The 25,932-nt window shown below is 36.0% G+C and overlaps 2 protein-coding genes across 2 annotated transcripts; one reads left to right on the plus strand and one right to left on the minus strand.

The window, feature by feature from the left end:
* Window positions 1-156: 156 nt before the first annotated feature.
* Window positions 157-7,022, minus strand: RPL24 (ribosomal protein L24). Its single transcript, XM_014065807.2, has 6 exons — window positions 6,925-7,022; window positions 6,733-6,808; window positions 6,077-6,187; window positions 1,555-1,691; window positions 1,162-1,225; window positions 157-279 (listed from the first exon to the last, which is right to left on the minus strand). The coding sequence occupies exons 1-6, from the start codon at window positions 6,927-6,929 to the stop codon at window positions 199-201; spliced, it is 474 nt and encodes a 157-aa protein (XP_013921282.1). The 5' UTR covers window positions 6,930-7,022; the 3' UTR covers window positions 157-198.
* On the plus strand, window positions 7,017-24,176 carry CEP97 (centrosomal protein 97). Its single transcript, XM_087721398.1, has 12 exons — window positions 7,017-7,078; window positions 7,183-7,327; window positions 8,253-8,395; window positions 9,331-9,489; window positions 11,460-11,561; window positions 12,259-12,372; window positions 13,381-13,547; window positions 14,760-14,924; window positions 15,164-15,294; window positions 19,675-20,461; window positions 21,238-21,313; window positions 21,487-24,176. The coding sequence occupies exons 2-12, from the start codon at window positions 7,252-7,254 to the stop codon at window positions 22,186-22,188; spliced, it is 2,622 nt and encodes an 873-aa protein (XP_087577524.1). The 5' UTR covers window positions 7,017-7,078; window positions 7,183-7,251; the 3' UTR covers window positions 22,189-24,176.
* Window positions 24,177-25,932: the final 1,756 nt, after the last annotated feature.

The raw sequence follows: 25,932 nt of genomic DNA on the forward strand, positions 1-25,932 counted from the left end.
GATTTAAATCCTTGATTTTTCCCACTAATAATTTCTTAAATACAGACTTTCCTTTATATGTTTTGCTAATAGCAGCTTTCAACTTTAGTGCTCATTGTAAGTAATGTAATGAAAATGAACATTCAAGAAAGTTTTTTAAAAAAGAGAATAGACCAATTATAGTCAAAATTTTATTTGACATAATCAAATCAGCACAAATCAGCGTTTCCCACCAACACGAGGAGCAGAAACTTTCACAGGCTTCACAATTTTTTGCTTTGGTGCAGTCTTTGTTGGTGCCTGGAAATAGAAACAAGACACTCATGAGGGTATGCTACATATTAAGTCAGTTTAATTAGTGTAAACTAGCATAATGTGTATAGATGAACTTCTGGTGAGTGAATGAGAAAGAACAAAGTGTCTCTAAATCAGGGGTACTCAACCCCCAGACCACTACCGGGCTTTGAGCCATTCGGAACTGGGCCATGGAAGTGGTGGGCAAGCACCGCTCACGAAGAACCATGCCCCCCCCCCCCCCGGCTGCAAAGCCAGAAAGGTTTGGGAACTGCTGTAAATCATTTGAACAAAGTTTTCAATCTAGTCAGAAATGCTACACTATGAACTCCTTTGCAACCACTCGACTAAAGGAATTTCATATTGCAGCCTTTGAGAAACAATTGTTACCATCCAATTATATGCCATTTTAAAAGTTTATTGCAGCCCCTTCCCTGATCAAGGACTGGAGCTTAGTGATACTTTTAACTCAAAGGAGAGTCACACTGAGAACCCAGATTACAACAGGGGCAGAAAAGCAATGTAGTATCTGAATAGTACATTTGAATATGAAACTTACTTTCAAGTTTCTATTAGATCATACTGCTCATTCTTAACTCCTAACTCAACCTATTTAGAAAATTATTATGAAAATAATATATCCTTATGTACATAATACACTATCACTTTGGGCAACCAAACAAAAGGTAAAACATAAATGAAGCAAATGAAGGAAAAAAGTGGTTATCTTCAAGTAACCCATGTAGTGAAAGTATGAAATATGTCACAACTGATAATGAGACTAGAACAGAGTTCAAAGCTGCAATTGTTTTGTTTTGTAAATAAGAATATACAAAGAGTGATACAAGAAATCATACTCTTGCTTTAACAGCCTTTGCTGGCCATTACCTTTGTTGTAGAGGGTACTGTTTTCTTAGTTGCCTGCTTAGCCTTCTTTGCCTCCTTGGCAGCTCTGTCAATTATATTGCAAAAATATTAATGAGAACATTTTTTTATTATTTAACATCCAAAATGTATGAAAAAGTATGTCCGCTATATAGCAGAATAGTAGTCTATGGATGCGTGGAGACATTTGGCTAGATATAACAACTCAAAATTCCATTTATAACCTTTTTAGCAAAATTCCTTTACATGTGACAAGGAATATACAAATGAAGTAACATAAAGTAACACTCCTGTATTAAAAATCCATAATCAAATGTCTATTTTTTACATTCAGCCAAGGATGTCAACTAGATCATAATCATACTTTTATAAAGGATAAGAATAAAATGTACTCACCTAATGGCCTGTTCCCTTTGAGCTTTTCGAACTTCAGGCTTCTGATTTCTCTTAGCCATTATTTCAGCCAAAGAAGCACCTGTGATTGCTCTATGGCCTTTAACAGCACGGCGTGTACGTTTCTTTTGTACCTCTTCCTGAGCAAAGAAATAAATGCTTCAAAAAAGTATCCATACTTGGAAAAACTCAAAAAATTTCACACACACACAAACAAGCCTTTTGATCATGGCAGATTGAAGTATTTCATATAAGTTGCCACACTTCAGTTTTCTCACTTCCTATCTCAACTCCCAGGAATTTTTATCTAATATTTCACATTTGCTGATTACTTGAAACTTAAGGAAAATCAACTTAAAAAAAAAAAAAAAAAACCAAAGTCCACTTCGGATTTTTTTTTTATATATAGAGTAAGAGAAATATTAAGATATCAAAGGCTGCCTGCCTGATGGCCCTGTCATCCATTGATTGATTGATTACATTTGTATGCCGCCCTTTTCCCCAAAGGGGACTCAGGGCGGCTCACAATTCAATCAGGGAAGGGGGTACAGACAAGGGAATAAAAAAGACGAGACATAACAATACAAAATTTAAAAAACACACAACAACCATACCATTCGAGAAGGGGGGCAAAAACTCTTAGCCACAGGCCTGTCAGAACAGCCAGGGTTTAAGGGCTTTGCGGAAGGCCTGGAGGGTGGTGAGGGTTCGAATCTCCATGGGGAGCTCGTTCCAGAGGGTCGGAGCAGCCAGAGAAGGCTTTCCTCCGGGTAGTCGCCAGTCGGCATTGGCTGGCGGATGGAATTCGGAGGAGGCCTAATCTGTGGGATCTGATCGGTCTATTGGAGGTAATTGGCAGTAGGCGGTCTCTCAAGTACCCAGGTCCAATACCATGAAGGGCTTTATAAGTGACGACTAGTGCCTTGAAGCGTACCCGAAGACCAATAGGCAGCCAGTGCAGCTCGCGGAGGATAGGTGTTACGTGGGTGAACCGAGGTGCACCCACGATCGCTCGCGCGGCTGCATTCTGGACAAGCTGAAGTCTCCGAATGCTCTTCAAGGGCTGCCCCATGTAGAGCACGTTGCAGTAGTCCAGTCTAGAGGTCACAAGGGCACGAATGACTGTTGTGAGGGCCTCCCAGTTCAGGTAGGGACGCAACTGGTGCACCAGGCGAACCTGGGCAAATGTCCCCCTGGTCACAGCCGACAAGTGGTGTTCAAAAGTCAGCTGTGGGTCCAGGAGGACTCCCAAATTGCGAACCCTGTCTGAGGGGTGTACTGTTTGACCCCCCAGCCTGAGAGATGGAAAACTTGGCCAATTAGTGGGAGGGAAACACACCAGCCACTCGGTCTTATCCGGATTGAGTGCAAGCTTGTTATCCCCCATCCAGACCCTAACAGCCTCAAGGCACTGGCACATCAGATACAACTGTGTATCGTCCGCATACTGATGGTATTTTATCCTGTGCCGTCGAATGATCTCACCCAGCGGCTTCATGTAAATATTAAACAGGAGGGGGGACAGGACCGAACCCTGCGGCACCCCATAATTCAGGTGCCTAGGGGTCGATCTCTGCCCTCCGACCAACACCGACTGCGATCTGTCCGAGAGGTAAGAGGAGAACCACTGTAGGACAGTGCCTCCCACCCCCACCTCCCGCAGTCGTCGCAGAAGGATACCATGGTCGATGGTATCGAAGGCCGCTGAAAGGTCAAGGAGCACTAGGACAGAGGCATGACCTCCATCCCTGGCTCTCCAGAGATCATCGGTCAGCGCGACCAAAGCGGTTTCCGTGCTGTAGCCAGGCCTAAATCCTGACTGGAAGGGATCTAGATAATCGGTTTCCTCCAAGGACCGCCGGAGCTGAAAGGCCACCACTTTCTCAACAACCTTCCCCACGAAGGGGAGGTTGGAGACTGGACGATAGTTGTTTAAAACGGCTGGATCCAAAGATGGCTTCTTCAGAAGGGGTCTCACCACTGCCGTCTTTAAAGCGGGGGGAAAGAACCCCTCCCGAAGGGAGGTGGTAATAACCGCCTGGATCCAGCCCCGTGTCACCTCCTGCTGTTAGCAACTAGCCAGGAGGGGCACGGGTCCAGTACACATGTGGAGGCACTTACTGCTCCCATGGCCTTGTCCACTTCCTCAGGGGTAACAGCTTGAAAATCAATCCAGTGATGTCCATCCAGATTCTCCCCTGGTGCCTCGGCTGGTTCTGCGTAATTGGAGTCCAGGTCCGTCCGAAGCCGAGCAACTTTATCCGCGAGGAATTGGACGTACTCCTCAGCTCTGCCTTGCAATGGATCGCCCGTATCCCTCCTGTTTAGGAGGGAACGGGTTATCCTGAACAAGGCGGCTGGGCGCAACTCAGCGGAAGCTATTAGAGAGGCAATGTGTGTTCTTTTTGTCGTCCTAATTGCCCGAAGGTAGACTCTGATGCTGGATGTTAAAAGCGCTCGGTCTGACTCGGACTTACTGGATCTCCATCGTTGCTCTAGGCGTCTCTTTCGGCGCTTCATCTCCCGGAGTTCCTCAGTAAACCAAGGAGCCCTCCTGGATCCACTGCCTCGGATCGGCCGTAAAGGCGCAATCCGGTTAAGAGCCCGTGCCGCTGCTGAATTCCAGGCAGCAACCAGAGACTCTGCCGGACTGCGGGCGAGGGTATCAGGAATAACACCAAGCTCCGTCAGAAAGCCCAAAGGGTCCATAAGGTGCCTGGGGTGGAACCACCTAATCGGTTCCTCCTCCCTACAGTGGGGGTTTGGTCTCCGAAAGTCAAGCCTCAGTAGGTAGTGGTCCGACCATGACAGGGGCAAGATCTCACTACCCCTCAAACCAAGATCACAACTCCACTGCTCCGAGAGGAATACACAAGGCTACAACTCTATATTTTTCTGTACATTTATTTTTCTGTACATTTAAGCTATAATTCTTTTCCAATTTACCAAAAACATGATTTACTTTTGATTAAAGATGTACAATTATGCTGTACATTTCTAATACTGCTTTTTCTTTCAATTAACTATATACAGCCATTTTAAAACACAGCTCTTAATGGATTTTCTTTCCTAGCCACAGAACATGCATTCAACCAGTTTTTAATAGTACAACAAAAAGACATAGATTTCCTATTCCCATCAAAATAATTTAAACCAATAGCTCTTTATCAAAGGTCACAGAATATATTTTAATAAATGTATTGTGAAAAGCCATGTAATGATATAAATTATGAATACATTATATCACAACTCAGCAAAGCATGATCCCCAAATTATGTACACATACAATTATGATTACTAAGGTATAAGAAAACAGAATAAATCTGCTAACATTTTATTAAAAGGCAACATTTGATGAGCTTCAGCTGACTTCATTAGATGCACAGAATAGCTAGATTAGGATTTGAATTGGGATGAGACAAGTTGGGAACAAAGAGGATAGTAATTATACAGATGCAAGTTACACACTGAGCAAATTGAAGGAATGGTTCCATTTCATTGTTTTGAAGTAATGGTTAAATACTATCATAACTTCAACAATTTGGATTCCTCCATCACCCTCAACATTGACTTTCCTTCCAAAAGGGCCACTTTTTTGATGTCATGGTAAAACTATGCATTCATTTTGCAGGAAACCTACAGAATTAATTTACATCATGCAAGGAACATGCACTTCCATTCAGAAATTTTAATAAAATCTATCATGGTAGAACTCGGCTGCATGCTACAACTGTGTTCAATCTGGTTCTCTTGATAGAGACACTCCACAAATGGAATTAGACTAGGTATTGATTACCCACCCAACAAGATCAATAGACCACGCACTAGTAACAGACTTAATAATGCATTTTCTGAAGTGATGAGTAGAAGGCCATATTTGCAGATACCACTGAAACTGAAGCAAAAAGAAACTACATACAATGGTACTGAGATAATAACCAGACCTACAACAATGTCTACTCTGCCCTCAAATCTGTATTAACAGCATTATCACATCTATTTTGTGATATAAATCATCATTTGCCAGCAATGTACCTAGCACAACTGGACAAACTTTGCACATAATGGATGCACTTTTACAACAAGATTCAAAATAAGAACAAAAATAATACCAGAGCATTTCAAGCTCCGAGGTTAGTCTACACATTAAAAAAATTCAGGCAATCTCAAAAAGCCTCATCAAAAACAACAGATTTCTAACACATTATAATTGTTTGTGGTTAAGGTACTTGTAAACTGCCTCACAAGTAATTTGGTTTTGCATAACCAGTCTATTTCCCCTCTCACTTCATCTCAAGTCAATCTAAGTACTGTATGCATCCTATAGATGAAAGTGTATTCTTTTTAATAAAATGTAATTATGTTCGTAAAGGAACATAGGAATATTTAAGCTGTGAGGTAAAATAAATGTCATCTTTCTGTGATATTGTTAAATATTGTTTTGGATGTACTTACTCTTATTAAGAATACAGGCAGCCATCATTATTCAGTCTCCCTAAATTAACAAATACAGCAAAATACTTACCGACTGTCCTTTCTTGTGCTTTCTCCTGTACAAAACAGTCCAATTGATTTGACGGGGGTTTCTCTTAGACAGGAATGCAGACTCACATTTTGCATTCAAAAACTGAAAAACCTGAAACATTTGGATTAATTTTTTAAAACATAACATGCATTTGGTACTAATGCATACTGATAAACAGCTCAAAACATCTCTAGATTTGAGGTTTCAATCGTGATTAGCTGTGAACTAGGCAATATACAAGTTAAAACTGAGCTAAACCACTGTTATTTTGCAACATTTTAAAAAACCGAAAAGTATAGTCGATGCTACTTTTTGCAGTATTCCACCAGTAATGCTTGCACTGTTTCCAAGGTACATAAAATAATCTTCTTGTTGATTCCTTAACTACTTCACTGCTCCATTGGGCGAGTCAGATAAAACGTGTATTTTGCTTTAATAAGACTTCACTTGCTATATGGCTAATAATTTCTTTTAGGTTGTTCTAAGTGCTGGCTAGTAGGGGCACCAAAAATTACATTTGTAATTATAAAACTGGATGGATATGTAACAATGCCAGTAATCTTTTCAGTGATTCTATCAAAACATGACTTCCATGCATGTATTGAGCAACAATTTCAGTAGTATGCCAGACCTTTTTTTTTTTTTTTGCGCCTTACCTTTCCGTCCGTACGAGCGTAGCGGCGGCCATGGCCGGGGTAGATCTTGTACCCACTGAAGCTGCACAGCTCGACCCTGCATCCCAAAGTTATCGAGAAACAAATTAGCAAACTGAGAAAACCTAAACCTCCCCCATTTCATGTGCCAAACCTGAGGATGGCCTCGGATTAAACCAAGGCCCCGAGTCTTACTTCATAATGGTAGCAGCGGAGCAACCTCACCGGTTCCTCCAGCGTATAAGAGAAAGAGAGGCTCACGGGAAACCGGATTCTAGACTTACGCGGTGCATGATGGGAACACCCGCTATTTATTGTACGATGGGAAGTGCTGCTCTTTCATTAGCTGGTAGTTTAATTCCTAAAGTAGATAAAACTCATTATCTGGGACACAAAGGGTCTTGAAAACTTTGTACCGTAATATAAAACATCTGACATTATTTTTTTCTCAAGCGTTTCCTGTTATCCAATCAGTACTCTAGCCTCAGTACGGTTGCCTAGCATTGGAAGCAAGCGGGAAGTATGGCGGCAGCATCGGTTGCGGAGGTTTCCGCAACGAAGACTGAGGCGGTAAAGCCATCCACGGGCGCTAGTCAAGGTAGGAGTAAAATCTGCCGAGTGCGGAGAGCGACGAAAATAAGAGATTTGGGAACGCTGGCTGAGGAACAGGCAGTCTTTTCGTTGACCGTTATGGGAGGGGGGGGCGCTGAGTTTTGCGCGGAGCCTTATGGGGACTGTAGTTTGTATGATCTTTGGTTTTGATTAATAGTACGAGTTAATTTTAACAATGCACTACAAATCCCGAAAGGCCTTGCGAGCGGTTGTTTCTTTGTGTAGTTTGTAGGAGCGGTACCTCACTTACTTGGCGTTTTTATACACGTATATTGAAATAATTCCAGACATTCCTTTGTGCCTTCTTTCTACATGTGCACATCAAATAGAAGTGTAATGACAGTTATGTAACTCTGTTAGATGAGATACTACTATCATTCTTTTTTGCAACTAGTTTTTTGTCCTGCAAAGCATTATGGTATTGTGATACTTGTCTCTCTTTGGGGGAGAGGTTGTGTTACAAGCTATTTGCTAATGCTAAAACTCTTGTTATATGCGAGAATTTATTTTTCATAGGATGGCAAAATTGAGCAAAATTGTTCCATTGTAAATAATGGTAATGCTATATTTTAGTAAGTACATTTTTTACAAATTAAACCTTTGCAATACAATGTAAAGGAAACACTATAGCATGTACTACAAAATGTCTGTAGAATGCCCCATAGAAATGTGACATGACCTGACATGAGCAGGTTATGTTAGAACACTTTGAAAAATATTGCTTAGCACTGTAAAGAGTATGTTACAAAAGCTGAAGTTTAAGGTTTTTCAGATATGTTAAAAAAAGAACAAAGAAATTGGTGCCCAGTTTAATACTGTATTGCAAAATATTAACTTATTTTATGATTGCATATTGTCTTCTAAATTTGCTGTGTTGGGGTTTTTTTAACATTTTTTTTCTTATTTAACAGGTTCTTTAATTAATTGGTCAGGCCAGGGTTTACAAAAACTAGGACCAACTTTATCCTGTAATGCAGACATACATACTTTGATTTTGGATAAAAACCAATTAATTAAATTGGAACACCTGGAGAACTATGAGAACTTGATGCAGGTAGGGTTTTTTCATACATATGAACAAATATGCTTTGTTACTTAAATTATTTAAATTTGGGGGAAAACTTGGAAAAATAAATTGTAATGTTTCATTCTGTATGTTATGAGCAAAGGGTAACCTTCAATTAAAATGAGTCCAATACAGTGTTTGATTCATCAGATTTCTATGCACATACTGTATACACAAATTAGAACAACTAATTATCTTTATGTTAATTAATATTTCTTATATGTTTTGGTTTTGAAGTAATTGAAAGCTTCTGACAGAATATTATTGGGAAGGCACATTCTGTGAAAATGAATTTTGAAAGCACTTTTGTAGGTGCAGTCACAAAGAGACTGATAAGAAGGAAGGTTTAAAGTACACTTCCAATACAAGAATACAAGGCTGCAGATAACTTGTAGGGATTTATAGGTTAGTATCAGCATTTTAAATTACACACAAAAGCCTATCTTCATTAAGTCACCCAGAGTGACCTTGTATGGGAGATGGGCGGCATAGAAATGTAATAAATACATAAAAATAAGTGCATGGCTGCAACATCAGTGAAATGTGTCTCCACTGGGAAAGATCAGTCAGTACGTAGACTGCTGTTCTCTTAAAACTGCAGGTTTTAAGTCAGACCAATGTAAAGCATGTTAGCAGTAGTTTTAAACAGGTAATGATGAAGGCATGGGTCATTGCATTCCAGTTTGGATTACAATTCATTCAACGTAACATGATCTTCTTCCAGACTGGGTTGCAACTGATACAACCATAGCCTTCCCCCACAATGCTAAAGGTACTAAATGCAAAGTAAAAGTACTTTACTTTGCAGTAAAGTACTAATCTCTAGTATTGGGTGGTATGTACATACTTTCCCATTTATAGTTTTCTCCAACAATTAAAGTAATTGTAAGCAAAATTGAAGCTATTTGTCCATTTTCTTGCAGTTGTCAGTAGCCAACAATCGTCTAGTGCGGATGATGGGTATAGCAAAGCTGACTCATCTTCGAGTGTTAAATTTGCCTCACAACAGTATTGGTAACGTAGAGGGATTAAAAGAGCTAATGTATCTGGAGTGGCTGAATCTAGCAGGAAACAACTTAAAGGTAAATTTTCTTTAAATAATCAAATAAACAACAAATAATGAACAAAATAAGTACTGCATCTTGCCTTTTGGAGGAGTTGTATAGAGGTGGGTGGCCTTGTACCTTAAAATTGTAAACAATTTTATAAAACAATTTTATAAAAATGTTAATCCAATACAGTAGTATTGTATTTAATTTATGTCATACCTAGGAACTTGATTAAGGCAAAATGTTTGGAAATGCAATATTACATGGGATAGAATAGGATAGGATAGGATAGAATTTTAAAATTGGACGGAAAAACTTCACTAGCCTACATTATGCTGACAATGCTATCCAGATAGCCCCTCAACCATTCAGATAAGATTTGGGCAATGTGTAGGCTCTAAAGAACAACCTTTCTATCATAGTAATAAGTGTTGTTCCCCTGGTGAAATAATACTATTGGATACAATTATTTTGAAGAAAAAATGAGGAAAAGTTTTTCTATAGCTAATGCTGGACTTTAGATTTTCTTCCTGTGAAATAAACATCCCTCCTTAATTGAATTTTTGCTGTGATGGAAAGTCAGTCAGTTTATAACCTGTTTTATGGAAATACTTTAAGAGTTTTCATATCTTTATCTGTATTTTGTGGCCTATTATAGATTTTAATATTATTATATTTAGTTTCTTTGTTAACTCTAGATTTTTAAAATTAGAAATGAGATTTAATCATTTTAAGTAAGATATTATAGGTAAATTACTTTAGACTTGTATTGTGGCAGACATAAATTAATTACAACGTTTAAAAGTATCAGATTATTTCTGTTTGTTTTCAGAAGAATTCTTCCTTCTGTTCTTGTCTCTATACTTCTGTACCTGAACATACATTTCTCATGTTTTAGGAGTTCTGTCGTCTTGCTTTTTAAAATGTATAATAATTTAATGCAAATTTCAGAGTCTTGGAATGTTTGATTTATTAGAATTCAAACTGCTAGAACAGAGTTGCGCAACTTTTTCTGGGCAGCAAGTTACATTTAACCTTTGAGAGATGTGCAAGTTAGTAGACTCCAGAAAGTAGTGGATGGAGCCACTAGAAAGTACATTTTATTTTATTCCATTTAAACTTTTTTTGCATTAAGTGGGAAATATGATTGTACTCAATTCAAGTATTTTATGTTTTTAAAACTGCTGTTTGATAGCAACTTTTGGAGATCCCCGAGACTGCATCCAGGATTTCAGAAGTCTGTTTTGAGCCCAACTTTTATAATAATGACCTTATGTTCCAGAATCATTAGAGTCAGTTTTATTAGATTAAAACTAAAATCCAATGCAAAATGGACATTTAGCCCCTAAGACATAGTGATAAATATTCCTCTGGCCAAGCACATAAATTAGTAGTTTCCTGCTTTGCATGTTTCCAAGATGCCTTCCAATCCTTATATATCTTTTTTATTATTTCTGGTTCACAGGCTTTCTCCACACAATCTAGGTCCCGTTTTTCTTAATTTCATGTTGGAATCCAATTTACAATATTTACATGTAATATTAAAACAGTTAGAAGCTATATCATTCAAAGGTCTTCTATTATATATGATTTAACTTCTATACACCTTTCTCATAAGTTAAACTCACCCAGAATAAAGCATAGATGTTCTTTTTTAATTATGGAAGATGAATTTATAGCATGTCTTAATTGAGAGCCAGTTTGATGTAGTGGATAAGACACCAGGCCAGAAACTGAGTGGTGCGTGATCTTGGGCCAGTTACTCTCTTTCAGTTTTAGGAAGAAGGAAATGGTGAGCCATTTCTGAAATCTTGCCAAGAAAACTGTAGGGACTTGTCTAGGTAAGTGCCAGGAATTATCTCAGACTCAAGGGACACCATGCCATATTTGATGTAGTGCATTTTTGCTAATCTAAAAGACACTTCCTTTGATATTAAGAATTTTAAGCAATTGCAACTATTAAGCTTCATAATGTTGCTGAAAAATATTTTGTTTTCCTTTAGACTATAGACCAGATCAGTTGCTGCACATCTCTTCAACATCTTGATTTGTCAGATAACAATATACCCCAAATAGGAGATATCTCCAAACTTTCATCTCTAAAGGTAAATATTTTAAGCTTATATTCTTTGATGGTCTAAATTAAAGAGTGAGTTCAGAGCAGAATTGCTAGCCCTTAACTGTAATAAAGTTTTTATCTTGTTCACAAGAGCATTTTCTTCAGGTAGCTATGAATAAGAAAATTCTTCTTTAAATGCTTTTAAAGCAGTCATGTCCAACCATGTTGCCCTGGATAGCTAGTAATGCAGCCTCACCAGATAATTAAAAATATACAAAATAAAGGAAGTTTTTATTTATATATATATTAACTATATTGTGTATATTTTTATGTGACCCAATTGCACTTTGCTCAATGCAGCCCAGCCTAGCCAAAAGGTTGAACAACCATTCTTTAACACATGATTTGGGTACATAGTAATTTAGGCTGTAATTCAACTAAAATGAAGATTAACTAGTCGATGATTAATATCATTTAGATCTAACATATTACATTTCTAAATGTAACTAAACTAAAGAGAAAATACAGTTATGTACATTTTTTACATTCCCTTGAAATATCATTTATTTTTAACACATCCATGTGTTAAATATAAACAATATTTCAAGTGTGTTTGTGTGAGTGTGTACCTATATATTTGCTGTATTTTCATAATCCTTATGTAGTTTTATTAATATTCAGAGCTTTCACATTATTGAAGTATATATCTGTATATTGCTTTTTCCATTTTACTATTCCTCAAGACTCTTCTGCTCCACGGAAATATCATAACTTCACTGCGTTCAGCACCTTCTTGTTTACCTCAAGGCCTGACTATTTTTTCGTTGGCAGAAAATGAAATTAGAGATTTGAATGAGGTAAGAATAACATTTTTGAAGAAAATGGGATAACTGTTTGAAAAAAAATCAGATACAACCTAAATTACTATAGGTACATTTCATTATAATCATGTATAGTTTTATTTTTATTACTATGTTTTGGGCACAGAAAATATGTAGATTTTAAAATTAAATGACAGTAACTAGAAATAATTTAATTAATGATTGTATAAATAATTAAATATGTTCACAATTAAAGTAATCAAAATACTGTAAAGGGGAAATGACAGTCTTTGAGACAAATTCTTAACGTAAGTTCTTTGAAGCATATTTTTGAAATTTAAATATTAGTTACTATGATCAAAGATAAATTTTGGATTACTTACTTTACAAAATGCTTTACATTTAATAAACAGGAATTAAAAGAAAAATAAAATTGATCCTACCTAAGAAGAGAGGAACAAATGTTCCTGGTACAGGTATTTTGTACCTTTTTTTTAGTGATGATGGGCTCAATCAGATTAAAAAGTAGAAATATCATTTGAAAGGCACTATGAATTTAACTTAGTTTAAACACCTTTTTTTAACCTTAACCCTAACTTTCCCAGCTGGCTTCTGACAAGCAAAGTCAATGGAAGAAGCCAAATTTGCTTAACTGCATGTTTCACTTAAGACGTGCAGTGAATTGCTTAACCACAGTGACAAAAATTCTGTAAAATGGGGTGCAACTCATTTAATTCTCTTGCTTGGCAATGAAAATTTTGGCTCAATTGTGGTTGTAAGTCAAGGACTTACAATTGAAATGTCTTTCATATTACAATAAAGCTATTGGCAGAAAATATTCTACTATTCTAGTAAAAATGTGTTTAATAAATTCTAAGAAATAATAAAAGAAAAGAATAGTCTTCGATAAAATTAAGCAAGTAAAATTATTTTTCTTTCAAACATCTAACATAACTAAGCTGTAGGCTATATCTGTAGTGCTGCTCAGCATATAAATTTTCTTTACATTTAATCACCAAAATAATTGTTTCCTTTTCTTTTTAGATTTCTTTCTTGACCTCTTTTCCTAAACTAGAGCAACTCTCAATTATGAACAATCCTTGTGTGATGGCAACACCTAACATTCCAGGTTTTGATTACCGACCATTTATTGTCAATTGGTGTCTCAGTCTTAAAGTAATTGATGGATATGTGGTTTCTCAGAAAGAAAGGTAAGAACATGATTAAACCAAGTGTGGCCATCAGTCTATGTATCTATCCGTCATTTAGCATTTGCAAGACAAAGATTGAGAAAACAAAAAAAGATGTCAGGATAGTAATAAATCTTGAAAAAGCTTTAATAAGAAATTGTCCTGAAATATATTTACAGCATTACAAGGATATTAGCCGAAATAGCCTGGGTGAACTCAAATGGTATGAAAGGTTTCCCGAACTCAACTGACAAGAAGCTTGGGGAAAGGGCAAGTTTTATAACCCCCTTTCCCCATTCCTTGCAGTGTTGGGAATACTCACCCAGTGCTAGGATAATTGCAATTAATGTTTGTATTTACATTTGCTATGTAGTGGAGTCGGTGAAAAGGGATTACAAAAGAGTAAGTAGACACACAATGGAGAATACACATAGAAAGGAATGAGCTGGCATTAGATATTTGCCTTAAGAGGCAAAATAAATAGTTTAATGTGAAACCGATTCAGGTTTTGTCAGTTTCAGATAGTATAAGAGTTGCCTATACAGTGGCTGTACATATTGTTTAACATATATGAGAAAACTAAACTTGTGCCTGATGATTGGTATAATGCCACTTCAGGGGTGTCAAACTCATGGCGGCATCATATGAGGTATCGGGACTTTTTCCCCCTTCGCTAAACCGGGCAGGGGGCAGGGCCAGCATATGATGCATCTGGGCTGCGAGTTTGACAACCCTGCTCTATATAAATGTAGCAAGAATAAATACAAAAAATTCAAGGGATTAAGAAAGCTGTGCACAGACTCTAACTGAAAGAATACATGAGGTAACAAGAGAAAGAGAGTAATTTGAGACCATGTATGGATAATATTGAGTAGAAAGAGTATTTGTTCTTTATGAAATAGTTCTGTTAAAAATATGTTATTAATTTTCATTTATGTATATTTAAGTCTAACAAATTCTAAGGCAAGTTACTGTACTTCCAAGGTCTGGTTTTAATTTATATACTCCTGGATACTTAGTATGTATCTGAAATAGTTTATAGTTTGGAGATCATGAAAATTATTGCTTTCTCCCAATGTATTATGATATATCAACAATTGATTATATTGTTGCTATTGCTTCCGAGTTACATCTATTACTTCTGGATTACAATTGCTGTTTTTTATGCTCTTATGTTTCTCATAGAAAGGATTTTCAAATGTTTATTACAATTAATATTGTTTTTGCGTATAGCTTGAAAGCAGAATGGCTTTACAGTCAAGGAAAGGGAAGATCATTCCGACCAGGCCAGCACCTTCAGTTAGTACAATATTTGGCCAGTGTTTGTCCTCTTACTACTATGTTTGGACTCCAATCAGCAGAGGATGCCAAACTGGAAAAAATACTACACAAGCAAAGGTGTGAATATCATTGTTTATGAGTCATTTTTATATATTTTAATAATAATCATTTTAACTGTTCAAGCAGGCCTTGATTCATAAGGCTTTTAAAGCTGCTTTTTAAGGTTAGAAAAGTTGATTTGAAGATATATATGTATTTTGCTAACTCTTGCTAACATTTGTGATATTAAAGAAGAGTGGTTCTCTGCTCTAGTGTTCTTAAGTCATGAAATAAAACCATTTAATTTTTTTATTTAGGTTGCATCAGAGGCAATTGATGTATCAGAGCCATGCCAATGAGTCACCTCTATCCTTAACTCTGAATAAAGAACTACTCATTAATAATGAGCCAAACAGTCCTGCCCATGTACAACAAGAAATAACTGAAGGTAGTAAGAATTCATATCCATTGTGTTTTCATCATTCTTGCCACCCACTTGTCTATAGGTTTGTAATTAGTGATTGGGTACATATATACAAGTTCATAATTAAAGTGTGCCTTCATGCTAGATTAATGTACTGAATTACTTAAATTCAAATTCAAAATATATTGTGTATAATTAACAAAGTGTGGTTCAGTTGTGGCGTACTAGAGTAGATAAAATGGGATAACATATCTGTGGAATTCAGAGAGTGGAGGAATGAAAAGAAGAAGCTATAGCCAAATAGGACTAGGAATAATGAAAATATTTATTACAAATGGAGTTTAGTGTTGAATTGAAATTTATTATGCAGACTGTAACTCCATATAGCAAATTAATTTGTAATAAGAAAACTGCACAAGGCAGTCAAAGAGGCATTTTTAAAAGAGGCTTACATTGCTACTTTGGTAACCCCTTATGAATATAGGCACTAACAAGGAAATGGTTGTTCACACTAACACATAGTGCATATTTTGACTACATTATAATATGTAATATGCTAAGATTATTAAATGAACTCTTGAAGATCTTGTTCAATATTATAGTTAAAATTTATTTTAAAAAACTGATCTTCAAGTATTTCAAAACAAAAATGCTTTTCTTTACTAAATGGATGTGAATTGTAACCATAGTTGAGCACAGAAAGCATCTCTGTAGAAGAAGCTTAAAGATTTCGATAGGTTAGAATAGTTTTTCATTCTTGTCTTTGAAGAAACAAAATATATCTTGTTTGGTTTCATAAAACAGCTGACACAAAGATCTATGTCACCAACAGCAGTGGCAATAATTATTCTTGTTTTAAAACCATTTAAAGCCAAGCTTCTGAATCTTCTTTATTAGCAAATCTAAAGCTGTAAAAATTTAAGATTTTGGGATGGTTCATGTAGATTATAAACTGTAATTTTTGAATGTTGGTTTCATGATGTTTTGGAAGGCCTTAGAAGTCTTCCAAAGGTTTTTTGACACATTTTAGTATTTTTTTTATTAGGATTTATAGGCCTAATGGCATGCACAATTTGGTGAGGCCACTAAAATCCTGAGGTTTTAGAAGGCCTCAAAGGCAATCATTGAGAATCTAGAAGATAGCAGATACTTGAGAGACCACTAGTATCTAGCAGATACTTGAGAGACCGCCTCCTGCCAATTACCTCCTCACGACCTATCAGATCACACAGATTAGGCCTCCTCCGAGTTCCATCCGCCAGTCAGTGTCGACTGGCAACCACGCGGAGGAGAGCCTTTTCAGTAGTAGCTCCGACCCTTTTGAACGATCTCCCCGTGGAGATTCGTACCCTCACCACCCTCCAAACCTTCCGCACAGCCCTCAAGATCTGGCTATCCCGTCAGGCCTGGGGTTAAAGATTGTAATTCGTCCCCACCCGAATGATGAATGTTGTTTCTATTTTTAATTATGTACTGTTTTTTATATGTCACTGTCTGTATTCTCTTCCCCACAAGTTGTAAGCCGCCCTGAGTCCCCTCAGAGAAAAGGGCGGCCTATAAATAAACTTATAAAAAAAAAATCATTCATCTATATCAGGGGTGTCAAACTCACATTCTGACGGCATCACATGTGATGTTTTGGGACTTTTCCCCCCTTTGCTAAACCAGGCGTGGCAGTGGCCAGCACTTGATGCATCCGGCCCACGGGCCAGGAGTTTCATAGCCCTGATCTATATGGATGAAAGTAAATACTAGATAAATGGTTACTCCATCTCATTCTCTCTCACTTAGACTCACCTGGTCATAGAAAATCTTTTCCCCTCACAACAATGTTTTGCTCCCTCTTCTGCTGTTTTAGTAAGTTTTAAAAAATAAGCTTTGGTTGAAAGGCTTCGTTCCTGTGATAAGTAGAAACCATGGAATATATACTTATTCATTGCTCTTTTATAGAGACATTCAGTCTAGATTTATTCTCCTTTTGATCAGCAGATATCCTAATTTTTAGACTCAGGCTCAGATACTACTTATTTATGAGCTTTCATTTATTACAGTGCACTTGGCTACATACTGCACTGCAGCATCTCAAATCTATATGTATTTTAGATATTGTCACATTTTATCTAATCTTAGACATTATATTTATAGTTTATAGACTACCTTTCTTTGACTTACAAGTCTTTAAAGATATATTTCAATTTTGGTACTAAAATTTTTATCTTCTAGATTCTTAATTGCACTTTATAAGTGGTTATAGACTATACTTCTAATGATTTCAGCCATTTAATAATTTATGTTTATCTACAGTTGCAAGAAAAAGTATGTGAACCCCTTGGGATTATGTGGAGTTTTGCATGAATTGGTCATAAAATGTGCTCTGAACTTCATCTAAGTGACAACAATAGAAAAACACAGTCTGCTGAAAATAATACTACACAAACATTAGATGTTGCCATGGTTTAATTGCACATAACATGTAAACAGTCACAGTGCAGGGAGGAAAAAGTATGTGAACCCTTGGTCTTAATAACTGGTTGGCCCTCCTTTGGCAGCAATGACCTCAACCAAACATTTCTTGTAGTTGCAGATCAGACCTGCACAACGATCTGGAGTAATTGTGGACCACTCCTCTTCACAAAACTGTTTCAGTGTAGCAATATTCTTGGGATGTCTGGTGTGAATTGCTCTCTTAAGGTCATGACACAGCATTTCAATCGGGTTGAGGTCAGGACTCTGACTGGGCCACTCCAGAGGGCGTATTCTGTGCTGTTGAAGCCATTTTTGTGTTGACTTACTTGTATGCTTTGGGTCATTGTCCTGTTGTATCACCCATCCCCTGCGGAGCTTCAGTTGGCAGACAGATGGTCATACGTTTTCCTGCAAAATATCTTGATAAACTCTGGAATTCATTTTCCCATCAATGACAACAATCCGTCCAGGCCCTGAGGCAGCAAAGCAGCCCCAAACCATGATGCTCCCTCCGCCATGTTTTACAGTGGGGATGAGGTTTTGATGTTGGTGTGCTGTGCCTTTTTTTAATCCACACATAGTATTGTGTGTTTTTCCCAAACAACTCAATTTTGGTTTCATCTGTCCACAGTATATTTTGCCAGTAGTGCTGTGGAACATCCAGGTGCTCTTTTGCAAACTTCAAATGTGCTGCAATATTTTTTTTGGACAGCAATGGCTTCCTCCATGGTGTCCTCACATGTACTCCATTCTTGTTTAATGTTTTCCTTATTGTAGATGTGTCAACAAAAATGTTAGCATGTGCCAGAGATTTCTGTAGGTCTTTAGCTGACACTCTAGGATTCTTCTTTACCTCATGAAGCATTCTGCGCTGTGCTCTTGCAGTCATTTTTACAGGACCACCACACCTAGGGAGAGTAGCAAGAGTGCTAAACTTTCTCCATTTGTAGACAGTGTGTCTTACCATGGACACATGAACATCAAGGCTTTTGGAGATACTTTTGTAACCCTTTCCAGCTTCATGCAAGTCAATAATTCTTGATCGTAGGTCTTCTGAGACCTCTTTTCTGCAAGGCATGGTTCACATCAGACAGTGCTTCTTGAAACCAGTAAACCCACAACAGGTGTGTGTTTTTAAGGGGCAGAACAGCTGTCAGCAACACATCCAATATCATCACACTAATTGGAGTCAAGGTTGGCTCACTCCTGGCTCCAATTAGCTCTTGGAGACGTCATTAGGCTAGGGGCTCACATACTTTTTCCTCCCTGCACTGTGAATGTTTACATGTTATGTGCAATTAAACCATGGCAACATCTAATGTTTGTGTAGTATTATTTTCAGCAGACTCTGTTTGTCTATTGTTGTGACTCAGATGAAGTTCAGAGCACATTTTATGACCAATTTGTGCAAAACTCCATGTAATCCCAAGGGGTTCACATATTTTTTCTTGCAACTGTAAGTCCACCTTGTATTCTGTCCATTGGTCTTGGTAGAGCCTGATAGAATATTGGAAGGAGGCTCCTATATAGCATACTCCATTGCTGCATTGACGAGAGGACAATCATTTCTGAACTCTTTCCTTCTCTTGTTTTGCTGTTTAGTCAGATGCATATTATTGTTATGGACCAGAGGAGCATCAATAATTTATTCCTTAATTTAGCAGTCCTCAATCCTTTGGGCAATAGGGATTGATTCTGTGGAGAAAGGTTTTTCCGCGGATCAGAGGGGTGGTGGTTTTGTGTGTTGCTTGCATCCTGCAGATGGGCCTTCGCTGGTCTACACAGCCTAGTTGCTGGCATACCACGGAACAGGGGTAAAAGACTCCTGTCCTCATCCCTAATTAATCAAAAGACAGATATAAATAGTAAATGTTTGGCAAAAATATATGCATGGATATATAAATATTGAAAGTCTATGTGTTTTACTCTCTTTCCTAGAACGTATTGTTAAAAAAAATACCTGGGTTGCGACAAAATCCAATGATGACCATTCTTATGCAGTTAAAAATGTTTCTCCAACTTCAGTACAAGCTGAAAGAAATACTTTTAAGGATTTTTACTTGGATGATATACAAACTGATGAGGACAAGTTGAACAGTAGTCTCCTATCTTCAGAATCTACTTTTATGCCTGTTGCTTCAGGGCTGTCTCCAATGTCGCCCACTTCAACAGAACTGAAACTTCATGAAATTGGCATTGATGTAGAGGAAGTGGAAGATGCGTGCAATACATATTTGGAATTTACAAAAGATATTAATATTCAGAACAAAGAAAAGCAGAGCAATGATTCTGTGCTTTTGGGAAAGTACACCCTCAAGTCAGCAGATGTAGAAACTCAAAATGCATATCTAGAGGAAGATATTTTCCCCATTGCTGCTTCTTCAGTAAACACTGATATTGAACCAGATGACATTAGCAGTTATCAAGTATCCCCTGATGATAATCTAAAGTTCAGTGACTTAAAACAGTCACACTCGCCTGAAGAGAATGTTATCAAATGTGTTTCTGTTGCTAGCTCTCTAGAACTGTCTACTGATGCATCAGTTACTGTAACCGAGAAAAAAGATGAACTTCTAGAAATGAATAAAGCTGCCACCAAGCTTCAAGCCTGTTGGAGAGGATTTTATACAAGAACATTCCATCCCAGAGTCAGGGAAGCACGCTATGAAATTCGACTCAGCAGAATGCAAGAACATATCATTCATTTAACTGAAGAAGTTCAAAAGTAAGTAGGAAGTCAAGTAAACTGAAATAATAGGAAAGAAATAAAATTTGCTATAATTTGAGTTCAATACATTTTATTTGAAAACAATATCATAGGTATGGTTGGGTGTGGTGGATTTGATTCATTTTCTTCAGTTGTTAAGATCCTCTTTGTTCTCCAAATGAAGGCAAAGCTCACCAACTTTGTTAGCATAATCAAAAGAAAAAAAAATACTCTTTAGTGTCTCTAGCAAAGACAAAATTAAGTTGTATTGTTATTAAAACTGATTAAGTTGGCCAATTTAATCAATAAACTGATGTAAATATATTTCGTCTCCAAAACGACATTCTTTGCCAGAATCTATTCTTATTGCAGTACAGGTAGTCCTCAACTTACACCCACATGTTTAGTACCATTTGAAGTTACAACAGCACTGAAAAAAAAAATAGTTATGACTGTTTTTCACACATGACCGTTGCAGTATCCCCATGGTCACGTGATCAAAATTCGGCCATGTATTTATGATGATTACAGTATCCTGGAATTTTATCACCTTCTGACAAAGCAAAGTCATTGTTACTAACTTTACAACTTCAGTAATTCACTTAACAACTGTGGCAAGAAAGGTTGTAAAATGGGGCAAAACTCGCTTAACAATTGTCTTACCTAGTAACAGAAATTTGGGGCTCTATTGTGGTCGTAAGAAAAGGACTACTTATAAATAATTGTATTGCAGCAAAAGTGATCAAAGTGGCAACACTTTTAAAGCTTGATGTATATCTGAAAATCATTTACAGGTTAAGAAAAGAAAAAGATGAAGAGAAACTTCAAAGACTTGTGCAAGAGGAAGCTGTCAAATTTCTTTGGGATCAGGTAGGGTTAGTTTTCCTAAATATTCATTTTTTATGAATAAAAACTAAGATATTCTCCTGAAACCTTTCTGTGTTTTACAGTTGACCCAATTAACTTTTTCGTGTGAAATGAGATATAATTATGCAATTACATATGACATATATTATAATCTTTTCTTTTTGTGGTTTATACAGGTTAAATCTATTCAGGAATGGCAGCTTTCAGTAAACCAACACCTAAGTAATATCTGGAAAAAAGATACTCCTGCGGGTAGCATTCTGGGTCCACATGAATTATTCATACAGTCATCCAGACCAAATCAAGAACCTTCTCCTATTGATAGTTCAACTTGGTTAGGTTCATCTTCTGAAAAGTTTCATCAGAAATGTTTACAGGAATATCCTGATTCAGGTTTCCATTCCTGTGTATCAGACCAAAATATCCTTAATGAATTGCAGAACTCTGAAAAACATTTGACAGAAACAAATGAAGGCTTTCTAGGAAATTCTCTGCAAACAGTCAAGCCCTGTGAAGATTTTCTTTCAGGAAGCCTTTCTGATGTTATGATCCCAGTTGATCACAAGGAATATTGTAAAGAGAGTTTGAACAATGATCAGAATAATACTCTTCTCCAAGAATATTTAAAAACAGTTGAGGAACTAAATGATTCTGATGAAAATACAAATTGCAGCAATGGAATAGAAAGTTGTATGACCCATACAGCTGTTTTATCAGAAGAAAAGGATATTTTATGCAGTGCTGTTTTAGTATCTCAGGATGTGCTTCCATTAGCAGAAGAAGGAATTGATACATTCGATCTAAATGATAAAATGGCAGAAAAAAAGACAAACTGTGATTCTTCATTGCAGACACTTTCTGTTAGGCTATCTGTATAGAAAGCATAGACCGACAGAAAAAAATTTAAAAGCCACTTCAACATTTTATATTAGACCAATTTCTCTACATTTTTTGAGATGTGGGTCTCCTTGCTTTTAAAAATAGCTTGTTAACAGGTTTGTTAATCCTCTTAACATTAGATTTACACTCTATTAAATTATATCAAGATAGGTTCAAATAGACATGGTAACTTAAATTTCATTTGATTTGATTGAAACAGATTTTTATGAAATATAATTTTGAAGACTCTTTTAAGTACTTTCCATATTGCTGTTATCATAGCTGAATTAAACAACTGTTTTCTCCAAGGAAACAAAGCATGAATTCTTATTGTAATATTCAAAGAAAGAAATATAAATATTTAATTTGATGAATAAGGACAGTATGCAGAACTTTATATTTGAAGGCACAAACATAGCACCTGTCTGCAACCCCCTAAGGCAGATTTCAGGTTAAGGCGTTGATGGCAAGTGTTATTTTTGCATCCCTACATGATCTGAAACGTATTTTTGCCTGCTAATCTGAAATGCTATTTGGCCCAATGGTAACACAACATACAGTTAATAATATAAGAGAGAATGTGTTTAATTAATAGTCTGAAAATGTATTCTGACACAGATACTAAATTATAAGCTTGGAAATTTTGGAAATTTTTCATTTTTTTAACGGTGCCAGACAGTTTACTCACCATTACTCCAAGCATTTTCTACAAACATGACTATTGAATTTCACACAGCTGAGTCCAGCCTGTTATCCTGAGGACTATTTTTATGAAGTCATTTTTCTTTGTTTCATTTACTGGGACAGTGGGAAAAAAACAAAACACAATGTAACCAAACAAACTGGCCTGAAGAGGAAGGAGAAGAGGCAACTTCTCACACTACATTCTCATGACGATAGGAATAATTTGCCTATTTTGCCAAGGTCAGAATGTGTATAAAGACAGTACATAATCAATTTTATACCTAAACCTATTGCTAAAATAAAATTGCCAAACGTTAATATAAATTAACAATATTCTGGCATTCATGGAGAATGCCTACATTCTACTGTTTACCACATAATGATAAAGAACGCAACAATTCTTTACAGACTCCACTGTTTCTATCAGTAAATGCTTTGTATGTTTTCACTGCTAATAATTATTGTCAAAAATAAATATTTTTCTATTCATAAATTCTGGAACATTTAAAAGTTGTAACTTTGTTCCCAGTATTACCCAGTAAGTATATAATCAAGTACATATTGTTCTTGGCTTAATGAGTCAATTGCAACTATTGCCTTGAGAAATTGTTATACCAAATACAGGAATAGGTTTATTGTGTCAAATTTAACTTCAACTTGGAGTTCTTTTTCGGACTTCAAGAGTTTATGCTGCCAATCTTAAATTAGAAAACAAGAGCTGGAAAAATGTTTTGACTGAAGCATTGCTTAAGAGATCTTGAATTTACTACAACTTGCTTTTTTCAAAATGACTCATGGCATTTAAATATGTTGGTCATTTGCATATCTTTTTTTAAAAAACTTGTAGTGTTATAGACTGCATGTACTGTATGTATACAAAATATACATGCTCAATATGTACATGTTCTAGTATATATCGGTCATAGTGCTATACAATTAATCTCTATGTTAAAGCAGCATAAAACCAATGGACAGTTTAAACTTGTTATAGAGATAAGTAGTTAAAAGTTTATTCTTTTTGTAGGGAGAAATCAAAAAATGTCATTTTTAGAGCATTGCAGACATATTTAGAAAATACTATTTCAAGGGAATCATTAAACGTGCTTAAATGGAGTTTAAAATATACTTGTTTCATCTCATTTTCTTGAACTTCATATCTGTCTTTGTAAGGCTCAGTATTTGTACCTCTTGTTATAAACAGTATGTTTGTGTTCATTTACTTTGTAGCTAGCTTAATATTATTTGTCTTCTGTTCTATAAAAATGAGTAGGGCTCCAAAGTTGGACCTAAGGACAGCACTTTTTTTTTTAAAGTAAAATAGTTCATTCTGTATTGGAATAAATACAGGATAATTTTTTTCTGCTCTGAGTAAAAATTATGAAGTTAAGAGGAATGCATTGTGATTGTAAGGAAATTGCTTTCTGTGTTTTGATGAGGGAGTTGATACTTTTAGGTATATATTGCTGCAATATATTGGGAAAAAATTAATGAAAAAAATCTACATCTTTTGCAAGAGCTAAAAGAGTTCATGAGTCCAGTTTTCATAGAAGCTTCCAAATGATCATATTGTGATTATCTATAATGGGAGTTTCAAAACCCACATACACAAAGTGTTTATTCATTATCAAAATGAATGCAAAATCAAAAATTTAACACTCCTTATCATTTGAAAATGTGCAAGTGTGTGAACTTTCTCAGTTTTACATATTTTGATTATTTTTATGGTTACATGTGATATTTTTTGTTATTAGAAAAAGTTACAGCATTATAGAGAAAAAATACATTTGTTTTTATCTTGGGAAATAATATATGTGAATATTTAAATTAATGCAATTTTATTTGACTAAATAAATAAGAGAAAGTTGATGCATTATTTTAAAAAACTTAAATTTATATACAAAACTCATCCTGAGATAAATGAATTAATGTTCATTATCTTAATTTATACATAACATTAAGTCTTAAGTCATAGTTTGGTTTGTTTAGTTTCAGATTTGCCTATTTCGGAATTCAGTGTTTGTACACCTTTTAGGATTTAGCATGGCAAGTGAATAAAACAAATTAAGCTTTTCAAAAGACTTTTTTGACTAGCATGATCCATGAATCCTTTTAATGAAATAAGCAATGGGAAAGAAGTAAGGAATAAGTGGAAAAGAGGGACACGTTTTTTCACTCTCCTGTTTTTGTTATACCTCCTATATGTCTAAATAATCAGTTCTGCTTTCTCTGGTTCATAATACAGAGTAGAAATGGAAAGCTTTCTTCCTCCCAACTAGCAGAGATCTAGACAATATATTCTATAAGTAGTATAGCACATAGTATGTAATGTATTCTGAGGCAGAGGCTTTTTCTAAGTATATCCTCTCTTTAGGAAAATCTTTTAAGTGGAGTCCAACGCTCCTCTTAATCTCCTGATGCAAGAGAAATCAATTCTCTCTCTTGTATCTCTATCCCAAATGTTACAAATTTGGGGACAGTCTACAACATTTTTTTAGTAAGGGTATAAATGGCCCCTTACCTAATTTTTTAATTAATTGTACATTAAATTGTGTTTCTTAATTTTATTTTCCTAAGTAAAACTTTGTGATTACTGTTATATGAAGAAGCTGGTTTTTATTGCTTGTGGTTGTGTGTGGTCTATGTAAATATAAATCTTTACAGATTCAATATTTTGGCTGTAATCTTTAACAAGAGATTTTTTACTGAGATCAGTGAATTCTACTTTTACATAAGCACAATTTTATTATCTTTAATGTAAGTGTAGTTAAAACTGAAAATAAAAATATGGCCTTATTAATTTCATATCAATCAGTATTGATAAAGTGATTACTGTTCCTAAACTGGGTAAATTCCATATTACCTCTTCAAAGCCATATAATCTAATGCTTCTGTTACTGAATTTAAAAGCTTCCAGGTCATTGTCAAATAGAGAAGAGGACTAATTCTAAAGGGGGGACGGTACACACTCTTAAAAAGATTTTTTTTAAAAAAATGTTCATGAAAAGCTCTCTAGAATGCAAATAGGCAACATGATTGCATACTTGACTGTGGTCATTTGA

The sequence above is a fragment of the Thamnophis sirtalis genome, unplaced genomic scaffold, assembly GCF_051295495.1.
Source record: "Thamnophis sirtalis isolate CommonGarterSnake01/CBP01778 unplaced genomic scaffold, rThaSir2_p1.2 scaffold_8, whole genome shotgun sequence".
Classification (NCBI taxonomy): Eukaryota; Metazoa; Chordata; class Lepidosauria; order Squamata; family Natricidae; genus Thamnophis; species Thamnophis sirtalis.